The sequence below is a fragment of the Alexandromys fortis genome, unplaced genomic scaffold (assembly GCF_014885135.2).
Source record: "Alexandromys fortis isolate MF-2015 unplaced genomic scaffold, M_Fortis_MF-2015_v1.1 scaffold_3, whole genome shotgun sequence".
NCBI lineage: Eukaryota > Metazoa > Chordata > Mammalia > Rodentia > Cricetidae > Alexandromys > Alexandromys fortis.
Window position 1 is genome coordinate 9,375,902 of NW_026067909.1, and position 13,795 is coordinate 9,389,696.

The following is a 13,795-nucleotide window of genomic DNA, read 5'->3' on the forward strand; positions in this document are numbered from 1 at the left end:
TCAATTTATTTACTTATTTTATTTTCTGTGTATGAATGTTTTGCTTGCATGAATGTCTGTATGCCACGTGTGTGCCCCGTGCCCATGGAGATCAGAAGAGAGCATCAGATCACCTGGAACTAGAGCTACAGATGATTGTGAGCCACCATGTAGGTTCTGGGAGACAAACACAGGCACTCTGGAAGAGCAGCCTGTGCTCATAACCACTGAGCCAAGTCTCCAGCCCACCCCACCCCATTTGTATTGTCCCCCTCTGCACACCAAACTGGCTTCCATCTCACTATGTATAGACGCTGGCCATAAGCTCATGGCAATCCTTCTACCTAGACCTTGTTGTTGGTGGTGTTTGTTATTGTTGTGTGTGTTGTCTGTTGTCAAGACAGGGTCTCACTATGTAGTTCTGACTGACCTCGAACTCATTACGTGGACTAGGTTGCCCTGTGTTTCCCAAGTACTGGGATTAAAGGCATGTACCACTATCCCTGGCTATTGTTTCTATGTAGCCCCAGGATAGCCTCAACTCATGGCAATTTTTCTATTTTAGCTTCCTAAATTCTGGGGTTACAAGTGCCATACCTTAGTGTCAAACTCTATTTTTGTCCTTATTTTCTGTGGTGCTAGGTATGGTACGCAGGCTTCATGCATACAAGCAGGGCATTCAAGGGCTCTAGCACCAAACAACACCTTCTCTCCAGCGGATCTCTAGAGTAAGGCCAAGAAAGTGTGGGGCCAAGAGCTGAAGTGATGGCTCACTGAATAAGTGTTTGCTGCTCTTCCAAGGGACCCATGTTCTGTTCCCAGCACCTACATCAAGCAGCTCATAACTGCATGTAACTCCAGCTCCAGGAGATCTGCCGCCCACATCTGTATCCACGGGTACCTGTACTCATGTGCTTGTGATATACCCATGCATGAGCACACATGGAATTTAAAAAATAAATGAGTCTTTTTAAAAAGAAGCAGATGTGGACAGCCTCCTCTGCGCCATCCCCAGAGGAAGCAGTAGGCCCAGGGAGCCAGTCCTAACCACAGCCTTGGCCTCCTCTTGTACAGGGATCCTGTGGAATCTGTCCTCCAGTGACCACCTGAAGGATCGTCTAGCCCGAGATACACTGGAGCAGCTCACAGACCTGGTGCTAAGCCCCCTGTCAGGGGCAGGTGGGCCCCCCCTCATCCAGCAGAATGCCTCTGAGGCAGAGATCTTCTACAATGCTACTGGCTTCCTCAGGTGTGCTAAGTGGAGGCGCTGAGGGGAGAGAACCAGGTGCCAGAGAAGCATCAGGGAAGCTTCTAGAAATATGTTCTTTTGACACCTAAATGACAAGGACAGTTAGACAAGCCTGCCGGCAGAAGTAAACAGCAGGGAAAAGATTGGGGGCTGAGGGAAGAGTGGGCTAGACCAGGTGTAGATGTCAGGGCATCCTGGAGCTTTATGATTCATTAAATCAAGTCCCTTGTCCTGATATCCATCTTCCTAAACTTTGCGGAGTTGACTGGGGGATGGGTAATGAGAAGGCAGGGCCAGAAGTATCTGGTAGGATCTAGGAACAGGAGGTCACAAGGGCCAGTCCCAACTCAGTATACAAAGATCAGTGCCAGATAGTTCATCTCCAGGACAGGGGCTTCAAGTTAAGGGTCTCTGAGGTGGGACTTCTAGGGTCCCTGGGGGGACTGTGTGGGTATCTCTGGGGGAGCTCTGATCTGCCTCCATCCCCAGGAACCTCAGCTCAGCCTCCCAGGCCACTCGCCAGAAGATGCGTGAGTGCCATGGGCTAGTGGATGCTCTGGTCACCTACATCAACCATGCCCTGGACGTGGGCAAGTGTGAGGACAAGGTGAGGGGCAGCTAGTAAGCCAAGGGGGTCCAGGGGCTTCGGCCCACTCTGACCACCCTCTGTTCCCTGCAGAGTGTGGAGAATGCGGTGTGTGTGCTGAGGAACCTGTCCTACCGCCTCTATGATGAGATGCCACCCTCAGCACTCCAGCGGCTTGAAGGCCGGGGCCGCAGAGACATGACCGGGGCACCATCTGGTGAAGTGGTGGGCTGCTTTACACCACAGAGTAGGAGGCTGCGTGAGGTGAGCACAGACCTGGGAGACCAGGAACAGGAGGTGCCGGTCTGATACCCTGACCTCAGCAGCACCCTTGGCCCAGGTTGACCCCTCTATCCTCCCACTCAGCTTCCTCTTACAGCTGATGCACTCACCTTTGCGGAAGTATCTAAGGATCCCAAGGGCCTGGAGTGGCTGTGGAGTCCCCAGATCGTGGGGCTGTACAACCGACTGCTGCAGCGCTGTGAACTAAACCGGCATACAACAGAGGCGGCTGCAGGGGCGCTGCAGAATATCACCGCGGGTGACCGCAGGGTCAGTGAGCTGAGAAGCCCCTCCCTCCCCCCCCCCCCCCCCCCCCCCCCCCCCCCCCCCCCCCCCCCCCCCCCCCCCGTCTTGTGCTGGGCACTAGGGCACATGGATGGGAACCACGCCCTAGCAGTTCATGGTCTGTTAGGGGAAATATCCCTAAGAGTAAGACATGAGACCCATGCTCAGCCTGAGGAATGGGGCCCTAGATCTGGGTTCTGATATTCTGAGCAGAAGGGTTACCTGGTCGTGTCCTGAGTTGGCAGAGTAAGCAGGGGTAGCAGACAAGAAGTGAAGACGTGGTGTTCTGCCTCGGTCCTGAACAGGGCTGGCTAGGGCTGGCTGGGGTGCTGCTGGGCTTCACCACGCTCCCCGCCTTTCCCTGCAGTGGGCGGGTGTGCTAAGCCGCCTGGCCCTGGAACAGGAGCGCATCCTGAACCCCTTGCTGGACCGAGTTCGCACCGCTGACCACAACCAACTGCGCTCATTGACTGGCCTCATCCGGAACCTGTCTCGGAACGCCAGGAACAAGGACGAGATGTGTGAGTTGTTCTGTCCCTGGTCCGGCACACAGCCCGTGTCTCCCAAGGAGCTGGCTTCCGGCTACCAAGTCAGATAGAGTGGGAGGTGTGTGTGTGTGCCAGCCCCCTGGGTAGGCAGGTGTTCTGGGTGCCACGGCGGCAGGGACTATGTCAGACTGACCCTAACCTCTTTCATCAGCCACAAAGGTAGTGAGCCACCTGATAGAGAAGCTCCCAGGCAGTGTGGGTGAGAAGTGTCCCCCAGCGGAGGTGCTGGTCAACATCATAGCTGTGCTCAACAACCTCGTGGTAGCCAGTCCCATTGCTGCCCGGGACCTGCTCTACTTTGATGGGCTTCGGAAGCTGGTCTTCATCAAAAAAAAGAGGGATAGGTGAGGAACAACCCAACCCACGGCAACGTGGCCAAGGTACACCCTACCACCCGACCTCCTAGCCTTGACCCTAACCCTCTTGAATGCCCCCAGCCCTGACAGTGAGAAGTCCTCCCGGGCAGCCTCCAGTCTCTTGGCCAACCTCTGGCAGTACAGCAAGCTCCACCGTGACTTCAGGGCGGTATGTTTTACAGAGCCTGGGAACAGGGTCTCGGGGCATGGAGTCCAGTGCAAGATGCAGGTCACCAAGGGAGGGACACAAGCCTGGAACACAGAGACAAGGGGCCCAGGCTCTGCCTAGAACGTTATGGGGAAGGCAGGATTTCAGGGAGAGCAAAGGCAGTCCTGATCTCCCTGTGCCCTCTCCCCTGCAGAAAGGCTATCGGAAGGAGGACTTTCTGGGACCATAAGTGAAGCCTCCTGGAGGTGAAGTGATTCAGCTTCCAAGAGATAGGCTCAGTTCCTGCTGTTCCACAGCCTATGGAAGAGGAGCTGATGGCCACAGGACCGCTCTATCTCTGGAGTCCTGTGTGTGCCCTTGAGGGGCCAGGGCCACCAGGAAAGGATGGGGGCTTGCAACTGGGGATTGATTGGCTTCTGCAGGGCAGGGGAAGGGGGCAGGGCTTGAGCTGGTCTGGTGCTCGGGTAGTGATTTAGTCACAGTGGCAGGGGTGAGGCTGCCTGTGGCCTACAGCCTTGTGACAGCAACACTGGGAATAAAGTGGTTTTGAACATAGCCCCGGCTCCACGTGCTTCCATGACTGGCCACAGATCTTCATGTTTGCATTGTCCCCAAACATGCCTACCTGTTCCAGAAGACACCACTCCAGCATCACACACAGGCCTCCCAAGGCAGAAGACACAGGACAGGGAAGGAGCAGACAGTAGGGATAGCCAGCCTTACTGCTATCCGAAGCATAGACACAGCAGTATCCATACTTCATGAGCAGTAGCTGTACCATAAGCACATCCAACAGCCCCTGTCTGCCCTGCGCTGGCGCTAGGAGGTACCTAGGCTAGAGGATCGGACTGGCTGTCCAAGGCTTGAAGTCCGGTAATATCAGAAACAGGGCTATCCATTTTTCCGTGTAAAATTATCAGCGGTAGCTTCCTACTGAAAGACCTGTCTGGATGAGAAGGGGCTAGGGACAGTCACACTCCCAACAAGAACCAAGAAGGGATACCAGAGGCTATGAGAGCAAGGGATACGCCGGGGTGGCTGAGGATGGAGGGCAGATCTGAGTGGACAGCAGCTTGGGAAACCTGGTGCTGGAGACAATGAAATGAATGAAAGGCCAGGGCCTCGCCATGGAAGCCACAGGATTCCTAGCAGTTACCACCCGGACGAGAAACAGGCCCAGGCGGGAGCAAAGAGGATTTTATTTTGTGAGACCCTGGAGCTACACTCCTTCCCTGAGGGGTCCAGGGCTACAGGCAAGGGTTACGGTCCTAGGGAGAAGGGGTGCCTGCCTCTACCCTGGAAATGCTGCTGTGACCCCACGATCTGGGCTGCTAGGGTAAGGGCTACACATCATCCTCAGACACGAGGCAGTAGAAGTCTGTGCGCGCGCTGTAGTTTCGAGAGCCAAGGTCAGAGACGTCCATTTCACTGCCGGGGCCTTCTCCGGAGATCTTGCTTGCATGCAGCGAGGTTGGTGGCTCCCCAAAGACAGGTCCACGGACACCTGCAGGACACCACAAGGCCTGAGGCTGCATGTCTACAGCCATGTCTACATCACTCTTCTAGAATCTGTGATCAGAAGGGGTTACTCCATGCTCACCCAGCACACACAGTGACACTAGAAACCCTGGAAGTTCCCCCATAGAGGCCTAGGGACAAAACATCTCCCCGGTAAAAGGCAATTAGGGGCTCTGCCAGTGGAGGTCAAACCCCTACAGGAGGCAGGCTCTCTCCATGCCTGACTAAGACCTGGAGCTGTATCTGACCCCTCGATCTGCACTGAGGCCAGATGAGCATACCCAGATCCCCCTCAGGGTCTGGATCCAGTTCTGACTCCATGGCGCGGCCCTGGGCAGCTCTTCCTCTCACGATGAGCATAGGATCTTTGTCATCTTGTAGTCGCGTTTGGGGGTCTCCCTCCACAGGTCTATATTGCACCTTCCGTGGCAGTGCCAGCTGTAGCTCTTTCCAAAAATCGGAGGAAGGCGTCTGGGGGCCAGGTTTGGAACGTCAGTATAAACACATCGGGATCTACGAACTGGAAACCTGTAGCCACCCAGACCCAAAGAGCACTGCTGGTCGCAGGTGCCCTGGCCCTCCAGCACCTCAGGCACCTGCTCCCAAACCCCCAGCCCTCGCACCACGGAGCCAGGCTTCCAAAGCAACAGAGTCACAAGGTGGCGGTGCTGGCGCAGGAGACGGAGAGCGGGGTGCATGGGCTCACGCCTCTGGCCCTCGAAGGTAATGAAGATAGGTCTGCGCGTGAGCTCCAGCAGGCGGCATAGTCCCTCCCTGCGAGAACGGGACCGTCAGACCGAGCAGGACCAGGTCTCCCGGTCCCCCACCCCAAGCCAAGCGCCCGACGCACCGGAAGCTCTGGCTACACCAAGCCCGGCCCAGGAAGGCGTCTGAAAGAACCACGATGAGGCGCCGACAGCGGCTCAGGTTCACCAGAAGGTCGGCAGAGGGCTCTGTGGGCAAGGGTGTGGGCCCGCGGATGAGAGGCGGGGCCAGTGACAAGGGTGGGACTCAGGGAACAGGGTGGGGACCAGGAGGCTGGGCTAGGGCGGTACCCGCGCGCGGCAAGAGATCGCGGTCCTCCAGGAAGAGCTTGTATCCCCGACGCCGCTCCAGCTGAGGCTTCAGAATAAAATTCACAAATTTGCGGTCCTCCGGGCAGTCGCTATAGGACACGTAGGCATCGTATAACTTTCCATCTGCGGAGAAGGTCATTCAGTGTGGCCAGTTATAGAGATACCCCTACCCCATGCCCAGCATTCCTTTGAGCAAGTGAACCAGACCCCAGGACTCTTCCTTCTGTTGACCTGTCTGTGCCCTTTCGAGACATTGCCTTTCCAGGTTGTACACCTAAAGTCCCCCTATAGCTCCCTCCTCCCAGGGCTGAACCCAGCATGCTTCTGGTACCTCAGTAAGGCCCTTGGCCAAATTCTGTGCCCTAATCCATGCGGGACCCCACGTACCATTCATCTCCACCTCCCCATAGTTGTCTTGGTACCAAAGCAGCACATTCAGGCGACACTTAACATAGAGCAGGGCCACCAGCAGCAGCACCAGCAGGACCAGGAGGGAGGCCAGCACGGCAACCACATGGCCAGCAGGGCCTGCAGACAGGGAGAATTACTATTCCCTTAACCTTGGGACTTCAGGAAACCCTTGCTCTCCACCACCTTGAACTTCCTCACCAGCTCTCCAAAGAGTGAAGGAGTGGGAGCTGACATTCCAGACAGAGCAGGTGAAACTTCCATAGTCCTCAGTATTGGTCACGTTGAGCACCAGAACACTGGACACAACCTCTGAGAAGTTGGCGCTGTCCCTGGGAAAACCAGGCCATACCCTCACCTGGGGACCAAGAACATCAGTGGATGCCCGAGTCCCACCTGTCTGGGATTCACCCAGGGAGATTGCAGATTTGGGCTCAGTGGTCAGAATTTGGGCCTGGCTCCCCCGGGGATTCTCTGGTTACAGGCTTAGCTAGTAAACAACCCATTCAGGACTTAGGAGTCTATGCCCAGTCTACAAAATATATACAGGGGTCATGAAGAAATTCTGGACCTATCCCCAAAGTCAAGCCTCTATCTGTGTCCATGGGAACACTTTGCCATGTCAGGTTTGCACAGGTACTACCCAGCCCTTGTCCAGGTTGTTATGGTTTAGGGTGTAGGTCAGAAGACTATTGGCCATGGAGTATTCTGGTGGTTACTCTAATCCTGGACACCTCAGAGTCTTACCAAAAGTCCTGATGGAGGCTGAAGTGGCTTTCATTGCCCAGTGGAAGACCATCTTTTAGCCACTGTATTGAGGGCTGGGGACACTGCGGCCTAGAGACCACCCACGCTGTGCAATTCAAAGCAACTGCACTGCCAAGGGCAGGTCCCAAGTCCAGGTCTTCAGAAGGGGATATGAAATTGGGGGTCCTGTCACAAACACCTGCAGAAAGAGAACCACAGGTCAGCCATGCTTGGATGCCGTCTCTCATCCTGTTCATAGATGTTCTGTGATCAAGGGTGAAAAAAAACAAGGCAACAGGGGAGTGGTGTCAGTGATCACACTGCACCATCCACAGGTCCTGTAGCCAGAGCCCAGGCTTGCATTCCTCTCTCAGTAGTGACCAATTGTGTTCTTCTGGCTCTCATGTGATGGCCTTGTGCTCCGGGGGAACATTAACAGGGAGAGGAGTGGCCAGAGCCATATTTGAGCTGAGCCAGCCCAGCCACAGGGGCCTATCTGTTGGCTTAACCCTAAGGGACACTAGTCCAGCCTTCACACTACCCCTCAGAGCAGGGCCAGCTCCCACCTCCCTCAGCCTGGCTGGCTTCTACGAAAGAGTTGCAGGGACTATGGGCACCAAAAGTTGAAAAAATCCATATACTAGCATCTTTCACAGGACAGGGCAAGCTGGGGCCTGGGCTCCAAGAATCCCCCCTCCACTAACCACAGACCTGTCCTTCTACTTCTCTGAGGCCTAAACTTTTCATCTTTGAGGATGATGACCCTCGCAGGAGGCTGGAGAGGTACACCGCATCATTTCATTTAACACCCACACCCAAGACCCCCTCCCCCGAACTGAGATTCCTAGGCTTACTGATTTCTTTTTTTGTTTGTTTTTTTTTTCTAAAGATAGGGTTTCACCGTGTAACAACCCAGGCTATCCTGTAACAACCCTAGCTATCCTGAAACTTGCTTTGTCTCTGCCTCCCCAAGTGCTGGGATTAAAGGCGCATACCACCATGCCTAGCAGGCTTACTGATTCCTGTCTGCCTCTTCTATAGGCCTTGAGCAGGAGAAGTAGAGGCTCTTATCGTCCCTGCCCGCCGTAAGTTCAAAACCAACTGAGAGAGAGAAGGGATGAGCATAGGCTTTGACCTCTGGCATGTATCCAAGCGCAGAGCTCAGCAGAGGGTGCGAGGTGGAGCCATCCACATTTCCACAGGCAGAAACTGGGGTGGAGACTTGGTTGTGGCCTCCTCTGACCTGCCTACCTGCCATGGCTCTTCCAGGGCCTCTTCGGGCCGAACACTGGTTCCACTCCTGGCTCCACGGGGGCTCCTTAACCGAGCAGATGGGTCCACTGAAGACAGAGAAGGACTCCTTTCTGTCTATTTAGCCAGCTGGACAAGGTACCTGGAGGTCAGAGGTTGTCACCCATACCCAGGGGACAAGTTAAACAGGAACAGGATGAGTTAACCAGTAACCGTCAGCCACCAGGAGTGCTGGCTATACACCAGACAGCTTCCTCGCAACTTCGGCCAGTCTCAGAGTACTGTGTGAGCTCCTAGATATCACAAGGCTGGAGCAGACTCTGCGTCACACAGCTTGGAAGAGGCAGTCCTAAGGACCACCTTTACTTGTCCTGGAGCCACTGTGGTGACCCAGGGATACAGCAAACATGCTCCAAAAAGGATCTAACCTCAGGAGATAGCAGTTAGCCTCATTCCTGGCTGTCCCCTGTATGGACTGCTGCTGAATGCAGGTGGGTGCATGGGTGCTCGTCACCTGGCCAGGACCTGGGGACTAAGGGGATATGAGCCATAAGTGAAATCCAACTGTGAGATTTTGCTCTGGATACAGTCACGCATCAGAATGTTAATGGACACGCCACACGTGGCAACACCTTGAGGCTCATCTGGGCCACGAGAGGTAAATGGGGACCAAGCTAGTATAGAGGCCACTCTGAAGGGCCTTGGGAACCCCTTCCGGGTACCCCAAACACAGATGACTCCTATCTAGGGTCCTGGGCCATTCTCAGCTCACAGCAAGTATACACACTTGGCGCTCAGTAAGCCCTGTAATGGCACAACTGCAGGGAACATTCAGGATGGTCTTTGTTAGCTGCCCAGGACCCTAGGTGACCCCTCTTTCCTTGGCACCCTGAGTTCACTCTCTTTACACATTTCAGTGAGTGCCTGGTCCCCTCCATGCTACCCAGACACATGGGCAGCAGGAGCATGGGGTCAAGCCCCAACACCGTGGGCCTGGCTTGCCTCAGATGCCCCTCCTATACCCAAGGCCCCAGAGGCTTTTTTAAAATACTGTCTCCCTTTGTTCTGCACTGGGTACTGCTCAGCCAGAAATCTCCAGCTTGGCTAGACATCAATCTCCTTGGGAGCTAGTTCAGGAAGAGGCACATCACTGTCAGGGGTGGCAAGGTGATCCTTCCAGAAACCCTTTAGGATAAAGGGCAGTCCTACTACAATCCTGGAAGCTAAACTACTTACCAAGGGTCTGTAGAAGATAGGTTTCTCAATTGGCTCCTCAGAGTGACCAGAAATACATATCCCAGCCCAGCAGGTCCCAGAACATGTCCTGCCATAGCCCTCAATCTCATCAAGCTCAGAAGACAGACCTTGACCCCTGCAAAGGCAGTTGCAGACACTGCCAGAAATCAAGACCAACCCGCCAGGATGTGACTAACTGAGGCAGCAGTGCCCTCTCCTGTGCCCTCTTCTCTTTCACATTCTATGCATGCGCAGCCCCTCTGGCCCCTACACAGCCACACTGAGTTCACCCTAGCCAGTGCCCACACATGTGTCTTCCGTACAACACTGCTCTTCACACAGGCTTTGGGCCGCACACACCTCACCTCACAGGCTCACTCCCAAATATCTCAGGGGCCACAAGCATGCGCATGTGCGTACACACACACACACACACACACACACACACACACACATTGTGTCTTCATGCACCTCGGCACCATGGGCCTCTCCTCAGTCGAGCCTACCTCCAAGAACAGACCATAAGGCCACAGGATCACTCAGAGCAACAGGGAGGGCACAGTCACCTGGTTTCCGGATCTTTCCTCCAGAGAGGAGATAGATGGTCATTGAGGTCAGTAACATGAACTTGTGAGCAAATTGTCCCCTCTGCTGGGCCCCAGAGAGGAGCCACAGTATTGTGGCTACCCACGATGCATCACCAAGCTTGGGCGAGGACCTGGCTTTTGTTGATATATATTTTAGTCAGAACTTTCCCCCTTAGTTTCCTGGCCTTACAGTCACATCCTCTCCTAAGCCTAAACCCCACCCAGGTACCCACCCCTTCCCCTGGTGGGGCGGGCTGTTGGCGGCCCTTGCCCCGCCTTGCCTGGCTCTTCCTGTAACTCTGAGAGGCCCCTTCCTCCCAGGACTGCCCCAGCCCCTAAGCACTCCATTTGTTCCTGTGCTAGAGTGTAGGTGTTTACCTCAAGTGGCAGAGGTTACAGCGATGTGAAGACATCCTGGTGAGGAGACCCCCAGCCAGAATCGTCCTAAATATACACTGGATAGGAGGCGTGCCTCCTAGACTCCATCCCTCCCACCCCGGCCTTTTGGACACAGGTCTTGCTGTGTAGCCCTGATCGACCAGAAACAGTCTACGTAGACTGGGCTGGCCTGGAACTCACAGAGTTCCATCTGTCTTTCTCTTCAGTGCTAAGATTAAAGGTGTGCTCCAAATCTGGCAACACTCTCATTATTTATACCATACTCAGGAGTGGAGAGGAAGAATTATATTATCTGTACACACACACACACACACACACACACACACACACACACACAAGCCCCAGGCGTGACTCACCTCTGACCTACTGCAGCAAAGGGGATCTCTCAGAAACTGGTGACCAATAATGAAACCTAGAGCATCTCTCTGGTCCTTACCCTGTCCACCTCCCAGGCAACAGACTCCAGTGGATGGATAGTCATGACATTAGTTTAGGGCTGGGGTGAGGGAGCAGAGCCCCTTTCCAAGGTCAAGTGCCAAACACAGGAGCCACAAGCCTCTGACTCTGAGGTGGGACAGGCACACACACACACACACACACACACACACACACACACACCACAGCTCATTTTTTCTATTGCTATCACGGACTCCAGGTTGACTTGAGCCATGGGGCCCAGTGGCATTATTTACAGATTTGGCCAAGGGATCTTCTCCAGTTCCTCTCCCTCCCTCCGCCCTCACAGTTGTAGGAGTAGGTCCAGGATACTCCCCTGTGGTCTTCCTGCCTCTGGTTCAGGCCACCCAGGAGCATCCTCAATGCAGGAGGCAGGCTTTCCTACTGCCTTACCTAATGATGACCCAGCCTTGTTTAAACCCCTGTGGCCTGGTATCCATGCCCTCTGGGTGATGATGCCCCTTAGGCTCGGGGCTGGAAAGGCTGCTGGGAACAGATCCTTGTCCTCTGTACTTGTGGAGCTGCTGGCTACCTGAAGCCTCCTCATAGGCACAGTAACTAGCTGACCTCACCAGAGACAGTTCTGTGCTCCCCATATTGTGAGTAAAGAAACTGAAATGCAGGGCTGGAGAGAAGGCTCAGTGGGTAGAGAACTGGTTGCTCTTCCGGAGGACCTGGGTTCAATTCCCAGCACCCACATGGCAACTCACAGCTGTCTGTGACTCCAGTTCCAGGGGACCAGCATCCTCGCACAGACACACATGCAGGCAAACACCAATGCACGTGAAATAAAAATAAAGAAATTAAAAAAGCAAGAAGGTGAAATGCAGCAACACTCAGGAGCACCCGGATCAGAAGTGAAGAGGTAAGTGTCCCAGTACTGAGGTCAGTGCCTTCAAGCACTTTTCCCCCCGCACCTAGTCTCTGTCATCCTCTCCGGATCTTAAGTCGATACCATTCTCCTTTCCTCTGTCTGCTAACATCTACCACCCTCTATCCTGCCCTCAACCCAAAGGGTTGGGATGCCTTTTGGGGTCAAACGACCCTTTCACAAGGGGTCACCTAGAACCATCGGAAAAGGCAGATGTTTACATTACAGTTCATAACAGTAGCAAGATTACCGTTATAAAGTAGCAATGAAAATAATTTTATGGTTGGGGGTCACCACAACATGAGGAATTGTATTAACTGATTGCAGCGTTAGGAAGGTTGACAACCACTGCTCTATGCAGTACCCAGCCTCAGGCCAACCTTGCATTAAAGCCCAGAGAGCCTCAAACACTTGTCCCTGCAGCCCTTTGGAGGCCCTCCAGGGTCTGGGAATTTAAACGCCAGCCTGGACCCTCGCAACACTCCGCATTGCCTCCACCTTATGAGATTCCTGGAAAGCCCAGGTCCTTCTCCCACCAGGCCCAGTCCTTGAGCTCTACCTGCTGCCTGTGCTATTGGAAAAGTTAATACCTGGGGCTGAGAACCCCAAAGTCAGAGCCCGCTCCCCTCTTTTCAGGTCTGTTTTGCTGCTCAGCGTCCCCGCGGCCTGGGTTTTACTTCTACTCAATCAACTCTTGACCAGTGCTGCTCCAGGTCCTGGCGCATGCTGGGTTCCCAGATATTTTTTTTTAAAGGAAGGAGTGTGCATAAAAGGCCTCAAGGAGACCGATTCCCCAAATTCATCTTGCTCCTGCAACTTGCCCTTGGTCTTCTGTGGGTGGCAAAAGACCTGACTCCCCCGGCAACAGGTGCTGCAAGCAGGTCTATTAGGCACGCATGCAGAAGACGGGAACGCGCACGGAGAGCGGAAGCGCACCGAAAGCTAATCTGGACGCGCACCGAGTCGGGAGCTCGCAAAAGGCGGAAGCTTTGCTGGGGTCTCGTGAGCCAGGGGCTCAGTCAGCCCCTCAATCTGCCCGGGGTGTCCTAGATTGCTCGGGGTTGAGATACGCTCGTGGGAGTGAAGATGGGGTTTTGTGCCCCTGGCCCGCCTCTGCAAGGCTTGCTTGCATTGAAGTCAAGAGGAAAGCTATTTGATCACGTCGGGCAGAGTGAAGAGAGCGAAACCGGGGAAGGGAACTGGGCGCAGCGCTCTCAAGCTTCCGGGCCTGCTGGAGAAACCCGCCTGGTTCAGAGCTACTTCCTGCGGGACCATGGCCCCGAGGCTCCTCGGAGCAAAGTGCGCCCAGGTCCCCAACCCTAGAACTAGAGCGACTCCAGGAACCACGACCTCTACTCACCTGCTCACCTCCACGCGTCTGAGTCACTACTGTCACCCACCTACTCTCAGACCGGGGATTCGAGCGGAAACTGGTCGTTTACCTGGCCTAGGTGCGCAGCAGCGACAGACCCAGCGGCAGGTGCAGCCCCGCCCCGCAGGCAGGGCGAGGGCGGACCCTAGAGTCCCGCTTTATGCCTGAAGCTAGTACCAAAGACTGTTGGGAGTTCAGTCTTCAACCTTCCCGGCTTTGGGGCAGTGGCCAAACCAGCTCAGCCAGCCCAGCCAGCAATGAATGGGTCACCCCGCCGACCATCATGGTGTTCTGCTTTTCTAGCCTGAGTTCTTCAATTTCGTCCAGGAAGTAAGTCTGTCTTGATCCACACCCCCACCCATAACTGATCCTGTGTCTTCTCTTGCCACCCTAAAATCCAGATATTTGGAAAGGAGAACC

General features: G+C 54.7%; 2 protein-coding genes and 1 long non-coding RNA gene across 7 annotated transcripts in view; 2 read left to right on the top strand and 1 right to left on the bottom strand.

Annotated features, from left to right (window-relative positions):
- Nucleotides 1-4,512, top strand: part of Pkp3 (plakophilin 3) — a 9,569-nt gene extending 5,057 nt beyond the window's left edge. Inside the window, exons 6-13 of one of the 2 annotated variants that reach the window (XM_050136978.1) lie at nt 1,054-1,228; nt 1,718-1,835; nt 1,908-2,078; nt 2,181-2,366; nt 2,749-2,902; nt 3,081-3,273; nt 3,367-3,454; nt 3,648-4,512. In XM_050136978.1, the coding sequence (XP_049992935.1) occupies nt 1,054-1,228; nt 1,718-1,835; nt 1,908-2,078; nt 2,181-2,366; nt 2,749-2,902; nt 3,081-3,273; nt 3,367-3,454; nt 3,648-3,683 (1,121 nt within the window). In that variant the 3' untranslated portion in view covers nt 3,684-4,512. The other variant, XM_050136977.1, reaches the window with a different exon arrangement.
- A 123-nt stretch (nt 4,513-4,635) lies between these two features.
- Nucleotides 4,636-13,506, bottom strand: Sigirr (single Ig and TIR domain containing). Of its 4 annotated transcripts, none has more exons than XM_050136983.1 (10): nt 13,364-13,506; nt 8,455-8,596; nt 7,204-7,402; nt 6,658-6,788; nt 6,436-6,576; nt 6,028-6,171; nt 5,823-5,925; nt 5,596-5,746; nt 5,254-5,443; nt 4,636-4,958 (listed from the first exon to the last, which is right to left on the bottom strand). In XM_050136983.1, the coding sequence occupies exons 2-10, from the start codon at nt 8,459-8,461 to the stop codon at nt 4,798-4,800; spliced, it is 1,227 nt and encodes a 408-aa protein (XP_049992940.1). In that variant the 5' UTR covers nt 8,462-8,596; nt 13,364-13,506; the 3' UTR covers nt 4,636-4,797. The 4 variants fall into 4 exon arrangements, with proteins under 4 accessions (XP_049992940.1, XP_049992942.1, XP_049992943.1 ...); XM_050136985.1 differs by lacking the exon at nt 13,364-13,506 and adding an exon at nt 10,257-10,481; XM_050136986.1 differs by lacking the exon at nt 13,364-13,506 and adding an exon at nt 10,197-10,481.
- LOC126498379 (uncharacterized) lies at nt 8,603-13,357 on the top strand. Its single transcript, XR_007590823.1, has 3 exons — nt 8,603-8,945; nt 11,861-11,997; nt 12,640-13,357. It is a non-coding gene; the product is annotated as an uncharacterized lncRNA (long non-coding RNA).
- Nucleotides 13,507-13,795: the final 289 nt, after the last annotated feature.

Coding starts and splice junctions, on each gene's coding strand:
- Sigirr (XM_050136983.1), bottom strand. Junction 6,789..7,203: donor AGCCTCCATCAGGACTTTTG/GTAAGACTCTGA, acceptor TGGTTTTCCCAG/GGACAGCGCCAACTTCTCAG. Junction 5,444..5,595: donor TTTGGAAGCCTGGCTCCGTG/GTGCGAGGGCTG, acceptor CCTGGCCCCCAG/ACGCCTTCCTCCGATTTTTG.